The sequence below is a fragment of the Homalodisca vitripennis genome, chromosome 1, assembly GCF_021130785.1.
Source record: "Homalodisca vitripennis isolate AUS2020 chromosome 1, UT_GWSS_2.1, whole genome shotgun sequence".
NCBI lineage: Eukaryota > Metazoa > Arthropoda > Insecta > Hemiptera > Cicadellidae > Homalodisca > Homalodisca vitripennis.
In genome coordinates, this window is record NC_060207.1 from 81,370,742 (window position 1) to 81,384,857 (window position 14,116).

Below are 14,116 nucleotides of genomic sequence, written 5' to 3' on the forward strand. Positions count from 1 at the left end.
TGTTTGAAGAGATGTGAAACGCTATCAAATTTTTTTAGATGGTACACATTACGTACTACAAACCTTTGTAATAATATTACCTGTTTCAAAATTGTTTCATAAGTAGCACCATAATGGATAATCCCGTATTTCATCGTACTTTCAAACCATGAGAAGTATAGATTCTTCAAATGCTGTGGTTTCAGAAATCCCCTCATATGATACAGTGAGTAATTAATTTTTCTTAGTTTGCCGATAAGATAATTTGCATAACAGTCCCATTTTAAATTTCTATCAATTACTAATCCTAGGTATTTCACACTATTTACAACTTCAATCCTCTCACACACACGAGAGTGTGTGTATGGTTTGAATATTTATATATAGTTTATTGAAATTAAATAAGGCTATTGCCATTTATACAATTTAATGTAAATAAAAGTCGTTTGACAGGTATTTGGTCTTCCGATCATATGTTAGTTTGCTTATTTAAACGCATATGTGACAGATACGGCCAAATACAAAATAATAGAATCGTAAAAAGTAAGGGCTCTGTGGTGTAATGGTATCACATTCACCTGGCAAGTGAGAGATCCGGGTTCAACTCCCGGCGGAGCAAGTACTTTTTGTGATTCAATGTTTATTGAAATTAAATAAGGCTATTGCCATTCATACAATTTAATGTGTGTGTGTGTGTGTGTGTGCGCGCGCGTGTGTGCGTGCGTGTGTGTGTGTGTGTGTGTGTGTGTGTGTGTGTGTGTGTTCAAGTTCAAGTTCAAAATCACTTTATTCAGGAAAATATAATACAATTACATACATACACTTTCATCCCCCAAGGCGAAGAACTGCGCGTGCGGGGGCGCAGTTGACGCCTAGATCCTTATTTAAAGTAACCAATCATTACCACCGTTAAATTATAGCGAAAGAACATATATTACATTTCATGCATAATTATCCAAATTCTTAATTTTACAAATAATTATATTAACAATGCAAACTAATTAATATATTAATAACTTTAATAAATAAATATAATAACAGTTAATATGATCAAAACATATTAACAATTCAAATAAATATATTAACAATCCATATAAATAAATAAATTCATACATTTACAGAGGAAACAAACAGTGCATGACACAATAATAAATCAATAAAAACAAACTATAAGACATATACAGAGCGTCAAACAGGCCAGACTCAGTGATAATATGATTGCAACAAATAACTATATAACAAATAAATATATATATATATATATATATATATATATATATATATATATACACATTACAATAAGATAACATTCACAACTATATACTATATAACAGAGACAAGACATTTCGTTACACCAATTATTTTATCAATCAAGAGGCAAGTTCTTGACATATTCCAGAGCTTTTAATTTTTCTTTTCAAAAATAATGCTCTGTTCACAATGCAGCAAGAAATTGTTGTATATTTTAGGACCTATACAACAAAATTGATGCCGACTCGATTCCTTGGTTACAAACGGAATTTTTAGTAGTAAGTTCTGACTAGATATTGTAATGAGTATAGAGTATTGGTATAGTTGTTTAAAGGTTAAAATATTATTTTCGGAAAAAAGTTAACTCATCCTGTCCATTCGTCTTACATTGTATATTAATCTTAAGGCATGTCTTTGATTCACAATTACACTATTTAGATAGGTAATATAAGTTCCACCATAGTGAATCAATCCGAACCTAATGAGACTCTCAAACCTTGAAAGGTAAACATTTTTTAACTGGTTAAGTGGTAGAGTACATAATTAACCTTTCTCAACTTTTTGGACAGAAAGTCTATGTGATGGTCCCATCTAAGGCGTTTATCTATGTACAGCCCTAAATATTTAACATAATTTACTACCTCAATATTACTACAAGTACAATTATAAATACACTGATGCTTATGACAAAATAAATTAAAGTCATGTCTATGTTGCTCATTGGTGAAGTGATAGTCAAAAAAACTATACATTTAGATTTAGAAGAATTTATCAAAAGTCGATTAGATGACAACCATTGCGAAACCTTATGCAGATCACTTCTAATTTTTATCTGCAGTGATTGCCTATTGCCTAGTGATAGTCTAACAGGTCATTTATATAAACTGAAAAAATAAACGGCCCTAAAACACCACCCTGAGCTGTGCCAAAGTACAATTCTAAGGAATCACTCATAACATTATTAATCTTAACAACCTGCTTCCTCCCCTTACAAAAAGATTTCAACCATGTGAGAGCCAAACCACCAAAACCATAGTATCTGAATTTATTTAATAAAAATGTCTATGTCTAGTACATCATCGAATGCTTTTTGAAAGTCAAGGTAAATAGCCACTGTATATTTATATTTATCTGACGCATTGACCATCGAGCTAATATGTCTTTCAACAGCTAAATCGATACAGAATAATAATAATGTTCTTACAGTCATTGATAAGAGAAGAATAATAATTCATTTTAACCCTCCTAATTTGTCCAGTAACATATTTTGAAAAATTATTATATTCATCCCTTAAAACTAAATTACATTTATTCCTACAGTACATTTTATACAAGTTATTCTTCCTATTAATTAATCTAATTAATTGATCTGTAACCCACACATTTCTTTTCCTATTTATACCATTTAGCTTTTTTAGTTTGCAGGAGGCAACATAACAGGCATTATAAATTTTGTAAAAATTTGATACACATAAATCAACATCATTTACATCATAAACATCATTCCAGTTAGCCATCTGTAACTGCCTCCTAAACATTACGTAATCCAATAAGCTACAGTATTTTGGGCGCTCTGCAATGTTTACAATCTGAGACATAGAAATATTTAGTGCATAATGGTCAGTAATATGAAGCAGACAACATTAGACTCAATTTTGATTTTTAAAGAATTTCTTACAAGGACATGATCTATGCAAGACTGACTATTATTTACAATTCTAGTAGGTGTGTTAATTAAACTCTCAAACCCGAATGACGAAATTAAATTTAAATACTCTTTAGATGAATTATTATTATCCTACAATAATGGTAGGATTAATTGTCTTACTCAAAATATAATCAAAATCAGTCTTGAATTGGTTAAATGTAAATTTACACTGTCTATAAATGCCAAACACGGATATCTGGAGGTTATGATTGTTGTGGGTGACGTTGAGCACCAGTTCAATTATCTCGGCCGTGGGGACAAGGGTCAGCTGATAAGCGTACCGCAGTGTAGACTTGACGTACATACAGACTCCGCCTACCTGTCCATCTTGTCTCGGTTGTAGCAACATGTCATAGCCCGTCAACTGATACCTGTCTTCCTCACCGCTCTTAATCCAGACATGTGAGAACAATATTCAATTATATGTTTCTGGTAAACTCTGAAGATAAATACATAGTTCATCGAAATGTTTCCTCAAACTTCTAATATTTAACACAAATATCTTTAAATCATTGAGTTTACTGATAACAGGATTGATTGTTAATTGACATAAATGTGTGTGTGTGTGTGTGTGTGTGTGTGTGTGTGTGTGTGTGTGTGTGTGTGTGTGTGTGGACGTGTGTGTGTGTGTGTGTGTGTGTGTGTGTGTGTGTGTGTGTGTGTGTGTGTGTGTGTGTGTGTTATAAACTCCTTTAGTTATTTTTTAATCTTTTATAAACAAACATTAAATAATATGAACTATTAACTTTTCAAAACAAAACTGTAATACAATTCACTACAAACACAGATATAGTCACTACTTCAAAGAAATAACACTCCTATTTTAGGCAGTGACATACAACTGTAAACAATGTGCAGACATATCATTTAACATACAACAATACAGGAACAACAATGTTTTACCAGTAAAACTGGAAATTTTGAATAAGGTTTTGAATAACAATTCTGGTAACAGAATAGATGATTTGTATTAACTGATTGTACCAACATTATGAAACAGAATGTTTACTGCTGTTTAAATGGTTTAGTTTTACATTTTATTCATTGCAGACCACTGTTTTTGTCAATACAAATTATATTATATGTCTAGTTTTTAATGTATAAAAAGTGTAAAATAGTGTATCACAAGCAGCACACTTAGTTGGGTGAACTTTGTAGGCCCAGCCTAATTATGAATATTTGTTTTTATTTTACACATTGTAAACAGTTATTAAAGAACAATATTGAAATAAGAATTTCTATAATTTTGTACAATTATCATTTTACTATATTTTAAAAAGTAACCTCGAAAAAATGGCAAATAATAATGACCGATTGGCTGATTCATGATGCTGGTGATGGTACACTGAGTAACTCATGGCTTGGAGTAGTTGGGGCTATGAAAAATCCTGCATTGTAGTGTCTTAAAACGTCTTGTGTAATTTGAATTTGTGTATACATTAAACATTTATCTGATACAAGGTTTTATACAAAGTTAAAACTAACCTTTCTCGGATTTTGCTGTCAGACACTAAATGGACAAGAACTGTACCGAATGAAGCTCAAGGTGTTGATAGCTGAGCCGCAGAGAGAGGATCGCAAGCGGCCTCGCACTAACTATGACTGAACTGGCAACTGGTAATGTATGGTCTTATGTTTTACCTTGCCACCCATGCTGTCATGCTTTATATCATACAAGTCAGCCCTGAAGGAACTGAATGGTTAAAAGTTAATACTGATGCAAATGTTTTTTGCTGGAGTTCATTGAAATATGAAAAATGTTTATACTAGTGTGTTTAAAATCAGGGGGTGAACAAAAATTTTTTAGTTGGGATGGAATAGGTTGGGATATAACTTTTTATCAAAATAAAATATAAAAATGGATGGTATTTCTTCTATCTTTTAGGTTATCAAAACTGTGTTCTTAATGGCAGAAAGGTGGAAAATTATAAATATGAACAAAAAATACATATCATAATACTGCTGTAAAGGTTCTAATATTTGTTGCTAATTCGGTTAAAAATAATGGAAATAGGTTCCACAACAATTAACAATTAAAATTTCATTATACTCTATGTTGATTTGCTTTTGGTTTTAAAGATAAACGGACAGCTGCTCAGTTTCAAATGCCGCATATATTAATAGGTTTATGTATTTGTGTATAGCTTGGTAATATGACATTTCACTTTTTTAATGGAAATAAAACAAAGGACTTATTAATAACTTTAATTTTCTTAGATGATAATTCTGTTTTTACCAAAACATGCTTTTTGATCAAAATTGCAATGCTCCTAAAGTTTATTGAATTTGGGTCAACCAAAACTGGAGTCTGGGGTCCACCGAAACGGTTTGATATAATGATATATCATTACCATGAATGATAATGTGTATATAAATTACAGAGCTAAATAGTTTATATTCCTCCACCTTTGAACAAAAGAGTGGATGCATAATGTATCGCTGTAGTGACTGGCTGGGCGAATAACATGTCTTTGAGATGATTCACCCTCCCTCAACAACCTCCACTATGTTGCATCGCCCAACTCACGCCTCTGCTATTAGTCATCTCTCCCATGCCTGCCACCATTTCTAAAGTATAATTTACCCATCCTGTTTTCTTACACTACTCAACCATCAGCTGTTTATAAATTTTACAAAAAGACAGATAAGAACAGGGTAGATACTAGATGATACTAAATCCTTATTGGTGTACCTCCGCATTTATGTATTTGGTGGATTTTCAGTGGAGAAATTTAATTATATTATCCATTGACTCAGTTTTAGTCACATACAATGTGTTGGTACACTTCAGGTCATAGTTCATCTTTATCTCATATGAAACTAATAACTTTAATCTAAAAAATATGCAACTTATATGTTAAGAACACACAAAATACAGAATGTGATACAAAAGTAGTTAGAAGTGATTTTCTGTAGGCCAAGAAAACCGACGGAAGGGAGGCCAACTGGTTAGGCATGGTGTGGCGGACCTTTAGGAACAAGAAATAACTGTAGTTGTATGTGGGCCTGTGGAGCAAAAGCAAGTGTTGAGCAAAGTGTTTCTTGTGAACCAATGTTAAGTGGTGTTGCCATGGAACATGTTATAAAGTTTTGCTTTGAACTTGGGAAAAACTGTCACAAAAACTTTCTGCTCAAGTAGACCTATAGTGGTACTGCCATGAGCTAGTGTTTTTGAGTCGCATAAGTTGTTCTGGGAGGGTACAAAGTTTGTCATAGATGACCAATGCTCTAGTTTTCTGTCAATATCAAAGTCCAATGAAAATGTGGCAGAAGTTAAACCTTTTCTGTATACCGTTCATTTTATCCCTTTGAAAATCTAAGAAAGCCTAATATAACAACTTGGATTATAGATATTAATATTCCAGAATATTATGAATAAAATTATCAATCAGACATCCAAGACGATATAAAATATTTTTTTGATTTGTAAGCTCCGAGTGTATATTCAGTAAAATTTATTACTAAATTTTTAACTATTACTGGTTTGTCTAAAATTAAAATCACAGTTCTAAATAAAATTAATGATTTCTTTCAAATGGCAAATTAAATAGTTCAATGCTTCAGAAATTCATCACTCTCTATTTTCCATAAAAGAATTGACAAACCAAGTAGTAATATTAAAAAGGTCCTTTGACAAGAAATAAAAATTTCAGTCAAATATATCAAATTTAAAAAATCAGAGCTCTCTTCTGAAATAAAATAATAAAGTTTTCAAATAAAAATCAAATACCACTTGGAAATATCTAAAATAAAAATTGTTCACTTCTAACTAAGTTCAATAAAAACTCAAAAATCAAACTTCTCTTTCCACTAGTTGTACCTTAACTTTCAAGTCTTTGCAATTCAGAGACAACTCTCTCACACAATTATTAAAGTTCAATTAATTTCCAATCAAAAAAATTCACAATAAAACAGTTCAAATTAAATATTAATAAATTACTAAATTTCCAAAATTCAGTCAAAAGTTATTAACAAAGTTCAATTTTAATTCACTTTTCTTGCAAGTTTGAACCAAATGTAACTTGTTTGATTCTTTTGTGCTTTATTGTTCATCAAGAATCAGTTATGCAGATTGCTCTGAAGTTTTGATAAATTTATTTTTTTTTCTATAAAAAAGACAACAAAATTAATTTAATATCAGATCTGGAAGACTATTTCAATATAATGTACAATAAATTTGGTGAGAAACGCGGCGTGCACTGTCATTAACTAACTCACAATATTACCAAAAGGCGCAGAAAATTATGAACTCGCAGTTTTTATAGTTCCCCTTCCACTCCCTTGTAATGGACATCCGTGGCCGAGTTCTCTCATTGGCCCAGCCGTATCCAACTTGAGAAACAATAGCCCTCTCAGATCTGACGTAACTGCAGTACAAGTTCTCATCAAGGCAGTGAACCGCCTTCCTAATAATTTAAAGTTACCAGCACTAACTTGCTAAAGGATTACATATTCGTATTTATCCTAACTTTTCACAATCTAATTAAAATTAAATCCCAATATTTCTTTCCCAAAAGTTTCATTTAATTTAAGTTTTAATAAAAAAAAATCAACCAATGTAGCTTTAAAAACGCTACACATAATTTTTGTTTTTGACGAAAGTGCTCAAGAAGTTGCAAAGTTGAATTGCATATGGCTGGACATCGCCCACTTTTGCAAGCTACACCAGACAATGCTCCATGCCAGACCGTGCTCTTGGTGTGGAGATAGCTAGCATAGTATGACGTGGTTACATTACCTTTCCCCTCCTACAGTCCAGAGATTGCTCCACCGGACTTCTTTCTTTTCCTTCACCTAAAATGGGACATAAGAGATAACTCCATCGAAGATGTCCAATAAACTTCAACGAAGATTCTTAACAGCATTCTGGTTGGTGACTTACAGAAGGCATTCACAAATTTATACAGGGTGTCTAACGAGTAACCCAACAAACTTCTCAGGTGGCTTTCTCTCATCGAAATAATGTAAAACTTCATATAAACATATATCTGGAGATGCTTTGTTACCAAGCTATGGCTAGCAAAAGATTTTGCCCGATTTTCTAGGAAAGGAAGAAAATAAAGTGAAACTAATAATAAACAAACACAAAGTTTAAAATATTAATGCTTAATTAAATTAACACATACAAAAAATAAGACAGAAAATCCAATATCTGTTTATTAAATGAACGTTCTTCGTAAAAACAAAACATTTAAACTGCTGATGTTTGCTAATCTTTTATTCCAATTTCCATACCTTATAAATGATGTTCAAAATTATTTCCTTGATAATTTTTGCACTATCTAGTGCATTTAAAAAAGCATGAGTAGCTGTTCTGATAGCATCTCGATCATTCTTAAGTAGTTCACAAGCGTTTAAAATTCGGTTCAATAATTCTTCTTTGGAATGAACTGGTTCTGCATATACAAGTTGTTTTAAATGACTGCAAATATAGTAATCTAAGGGATTAAAATCAGGGGACCGAGGAACTAATTAATTGGTCCACCTTGACCAATCCATCTGCCTGGAAAACTTATCTGCACGTGCCCTCTAACATTTTGTAAATAATGTACCACCAGTGCTTTATCATTTTGGAGTGTCATTTGATGTCTTCTTTCAGGTGGTACATCTTCAAGTAGAACTGGCAGTTGATTCTCTATAAAGTCTTTGTACTCAAGACAGTTTTCAAAAACAAATTGGCCAATTAACTGGTCCAATTATACCACACCATACATTTATCGAAAATCTAATTTGAAAGTTCAACTCTATGTCTGCTTTTGGATTTTCAGTTGACCACCAGTGACTATTTTTCAAATTTAGAATTCTGTATCTTGCAAACATCAATTCATCCATGAATAAAAGACAACTTACATTATTTCGATTTTCTAAGACCCATCTACAAAATTGTAATCTTAATGCACTGTAACCTGGATGAAGATTTTGAACTCTTTGTAAGTGATATGGATAAACGTTATTTTCTTTCAAAGTTCTCCTGACTGCACTATGAGATATGTTAATCTATTTGAAAGTCGGCGAGTGCTAAGTTGGGGACCACCTTGTATCATGTCAATGATATTATCTTGTTCGCGTACAGGCTGTATTACAGGACATTCTCTCAAACAATTAACGGTTGGAAGAGATCCATTTCTTCGTAAGTTATCGAAAACATATGCAATTGTTATGTGAGTAGGTGTTCTTCTGTTCGGAAATTGTCTTTCATATTCACTTTTAGCTGCACAACTATTTCCATTGGCAAAACCATAAACAAAAACATGTGGGAAAATCTGTGGTAAAGTTTCTTTAATTTTTGAAACAGTTAGAAGTTGACATTTATTCTAGTTTCAAACAAATAATTATAAATATTACCTGTAAGAATTTCTATAAAGCACATGTTTTTATCACTGCACATTTTTGTTTGTTTCTATAGAAAACTCATTTTCAATACCAAGATAAACAATCTTTTTCAATAATTATCTGTGACTATGTCCTAAAAAGACGTTTTGTGATCTAAAATTATTTTATTTCACAATGATAAACTCAGAAATTTGATTACAGCAGGTTGTTTCCTGCAATACTTCAACAATTAGATTTCCAAGCATACACAGGCAGTGAAGGGATAACCTGTACAGCTTGCCATCAGCTGTTAATGACTCAACTGGTGTACTTTCAGGCTCATTGTTGTGCATCTGTCACACAGCTGATAACATTAAGACTTTCTCTCAGCTACTAATAGTGTTTTTTTATAACTTTGACTATATGTATTTAATAAATGCCGACATCGTATTTACAATAATACCTGCCTTTTTTCATAATAAGATACTCTTATTTATTGTCACTAGGACATTAAAATAATTTTATGGATGATAAATATACGAATAAGCCTCTTCTCTCAGGATGGAAAATTGAAGAAACAGTTAGGAAAAATGGAGTACATTGAGGTAAACTAACTTATATAAAAGTGACAACCCCTGGTGGTAAAGTGTTAAGGTCAAAAAAAGAACTGGAAGAGTACATTAAAATTAAAATACATCAAAAACTTAAATTTAAAACTTGATGATTTTAATTTTACCTCAAGTAAAAAAGGTAAGCATTAAGAAAACTATTATGGGTGAGAAATCAACCAAGTCAAACACGAGTATGAAGTTAAATGTTTCTGACTCTGTTTCTGAATGACCTCTATAACTTTTTATCAGAAACAGCCTCAACCATTAGTTCAAATTCTTCTGATTCCGCTGTGGAAACTTCTGTACAGATTTCAAGTATTGAAACATAGACTAAAATTAAAGCTGTAAACAATTCAGTCGTATTTTCAAATGTTAACCTTCCAAGTGCTACTATTGCACTGTGCGATATGTTCATTTTTGTTAAATTGCCGTAAAACGATTTATTTAATTATTCTGTAATTTTCATAGTACAACGTAGGAGAGATTTCTCTACGCACTGGCTCTATTTTGTAAGCCTTTGGGTAGAAAGAAAGTCAGCTGATTTTGTGAGCTGTTGCCATGCTCACCGCGCGGTACTTTGTTGTAGTTTTCGTCTAGGTTAGTTATCGTTCGGCGGCCGCGATGTATTGTTTTGATTTGTGTTATTATTCACTGTGCGATAGATTCTTGCTTCTTGTGTGTGTGTATTTTCTATTTTATTATGAGTTGCTACAGTGCCTTAGAGCACTTCAGGAGGCCTGTAGTGGGAGGCAGAAGAAAGAGGGTAGCGCAGCAATCAGAATCTGACTCTGACTAAGTTTCTTTAGTCAAATATAAATATGTATATAAACAAAAGGACCATAACAAGATTTTTTTTTTACTATTTATAGTTATTATAACAGACATTTAGCTTTTGTGAGGTTATATGTACATCCAAACCAATATTGTTTGAGAAGTGTTTACTTTGAATGTGTCCATTGTGCAAATTTTGGTGTGCAGAACATTGTTTTAGTTTTTATGTTTTCTATGTGTAGTTTTTGTTCAAAAGGCTTTGAAGTGACATTTTTATTGTTCACAATGAAATTTGAAACAATTTGTATATTTTGAAATAATTATAACAATGTCTTAAAACGCATTTACAACCTCACCATCTAAAAAAAAACAAAAAGAAAAAAAATTATATACTATTCATCAAGACTTTTTTTTAGAGAAAAGTGGTAATTGTTTTGAATTATCTTTATTTCCTACAACATGTTATTCTGAAAAGAATGATATACAACACATGATCTTTGAATGTATATTTGTATCTAAAAAGTGGCTTTTAAGAAACCGTGTATTTTGCTTCAAAACAGCCCAGCATTTTAAAGTGATTTAATTAGCACTTAGAGGGTTAAATGAAAGGTTTCTCGATAAATAAGTAAGCATCAAAATCAATGCACTCATTGTCCATGCAATAAAATATACAAATGACTTCCATTTTATGCTAGAACCACTTAATATCAAGGAAAAGCGTTACACCATTCTACCAATATCAATCAATCAATCAATCAATTCATTTTTTGCCAAAAACATAACATGCATAGGCATTCGTCAAGAAAATTATAATATCCTAACTTAAAGTATAGACTACTGACAGATCAAACACAACAAGACCAAATCAATATAACAGGAGTGATCTACAATTTATTATCCTCAACGTATTCCCGGACACTGTAGTATTCTCTCGAAATAAGAAATTTTTTCAGACGATTTTGAAATTCCCTATCGTCCACAACAATTTTCAAGCAGGATGGCAAAGAGTTAAAAAGGCGGATGCAGGAGTAAAGACTTTGTTTTTCAAAAAAAGATGTTTTATGGCAGGGTAGGATTAGGTTGTTTCTTTTTCTTAAGGAGTAATTATGGGCTGGATTAACGTTGACTGAAAAAAGGTGGGGATACTTTTTGTAAAAAGAAAGACACTGAAGGATATAAATGGATGGGAACGTAAGGATATTATTACTGCGAAAGAAACCTCTACAAGACTGGGAACGACTCAACTTGAAAATAATCCGTATAGCTCTTTTCTGGAGACGAAAAACATATTGAGTTTTCTTACTCTCGTATCCCCATATAGAGACTCCATAGCAAAGGTAAGGATAAAAACAGCCATAGTAAGTAAGCAAAAGAATTTCCTCACTAGCAAAACAGGATAGTCTACACATCAAAAATATGCAGCTGCTTAGTTTTTTCGTGACTTTATCAATGTGACTAAAAAAGTTTAGCTGATCATCCAAAACAATTCCAAGATAATTAACATTCAAAGAAGGACACATTTCTGACTCTCCAATCATAATGTTTTGAGATTCAATCAACGTTTTAGCAGACTTTCTAATTCCAAAATCAAGAAAATTGGTTTTAGATGTATTTACAAACAGAGAGTTTTCACCCAACCACTGCAGCAAATTACTGGCCTGAACAAAGGTTTGGATTTCAAGCTCGGCTCGATTGCAACCAGAGATGACCAAAGAGGTATCATCAGCAAACAAAAACAACTTGGAACCTTTCACGCTTCGATGGATGTCATTTATGAATAGTAAAAATAATAAAGGACCAAGTACGGAGCCTTGGGGAACTCCAGTGCGTACTTCTCGCTCCTCAGAAAATTGTTTTCTTAAGCACCCTGTATCATCAATAAAAGGAATTTCAACAATCTGTCTACGGTTCAGGAGATAAGAAGCAATCCAATCAAAAGCTTTCCCTCTAATACCCAAGTTTTCAAGTTTTCTGAGCAACAACCCGTGATCCACAACGTCGAAAGCCTTCGTAAGATCCAAAAATAGGCCAAACACGTGATTCCTGTTATCCAATGAGTTTGATACCTCAGTTAGAAGACTAAAAATTGCATTGACTGTAGACAACCCCTCACGAAAGCCATATTGATGGTCATGTAAAATTCCATTGACAGACAGGTAATTGGAAAGTCTGGTCAGCACAAGCCTTTCAAGAACTTTTGAAAATGTAGAAAGGATCGAAATGGGGCGGTAATTGCTAAGTTCATTTGGACTTCCTTTTTTCTTAAATATAGGTTTTACAATTAATTATATAGGTTAATAAATGACTCTGTTAATCTAACACAATCTGATAGTGGCTCACACTGGAGTACAGTAGTATATATTGGGTCTGAACAATTTTTTTTTTTCATTTTGACTCTTCTGGTACATACAACCGAAGTTCTGCTCTCACGGTTGCAAACAAGCTAAATACTTACTTAATCAAGACAATACCAATAAATTTTTAAAACGCGGTTAGCCTTAGCAGTCAAACAATCGTGATTGTGGAGTATTTATGTGTGGAGTATTTATGTGCTGAATAGTGGAATCCATCATTCACGATATAATGACTTCGGACACAATAAATACAGAGTTTATTCGAAAAACTATTTTAACCCAGTCTGACATCATACGAAAATGCTTTCTTCTTTCCTATGTGATTTACAACTTGTGTACAGGTAAAATCAGTAACAATGCAGTTGTTTTCATTAATGATTATAAAACATGGTAAGTTTTAAAAAGAAAACAAATTTAAATCTGCAAGTGCAACTCAAAAATCAAGAGTTGTAAACAGTAAAACCCTAAACTCAAAATAAATTTCTCACAGCATATTTTTCATAACAGTAAAAAAACAAACAACTCTAAAACACCCAAAAAGTCTCAAAACCCAGTAAAATAGAAAGATTAAAAACCAACGCTACAGTTTGCTCTGACAGCCAAGGTAAAAATCTTGCTCCAAAAATTACACAGGTTTACAAAAAAATATTTTTTTTCTGTAACATTGATCAAAATAGGTGTTTCTTATGTATTTTGCCTTGCTAAACACTGAGACGTGGTAGGCTATTTATGCTTTCAGTTTTGGATTTTGTAACTTAAAAATAAACAAAAAAACCTTATTTAATGAATGTTACATTTTGTGTGTAAACCTGTGTTACAGAACTGAGTGAAGGAAGAGTAAATGCTTTTGGCTATGTCAGACCAAACACAACTCTTCTATAAGTCATTGACTCAGCTAAAATGAATAACGAAAGTAGGCCTTTAGTACTCTCTAGTAGTACTCTCGGTAGTCTTGGCGGAACAAATGACAGTCCTAAAGAAAACTTCAAAGAAATTTATGAGAGTTTAGAAAGTAAAATGAAAGTGCTTACTGTAACCAGGCCTGTTTTCTTATGTACTGTACCTAATAGATATGACAAAATTCTTAATGGGCCAGAAAACGATCAAATAAAAAAAATAAATAACTACAT

General features: G+C 32.3%; 1 protein-coding gene across 3 annotated transcripts in view; it reads left to right on the forward strand.

Annotated features, from left to right (window-relative positions):
- Positions 1-14,116, forward strand: part of LOC124365558 (RNA-binding protein 45-like) — a 69,219-nt gene that overhangs the window by 38,188 nt on the left and 16,915 nt on the right. For all 3 annotated transcript variants that reach the window (XM_046821558.1, XM_046821552.1, XM_046821563.1), the window contains exon 10: positions 4,446-4,555. In XM_046821558.1, coding sequence (XP_046677514.1) covers positions 4,446-4,544 — 99 coding nt within the window. In that variant the 3' untranslated portion in view covers positions 4,545-4,555. The remainder of the gene's footprint in view (positions 1-4,445; positions 4,556-14,116) is intronic.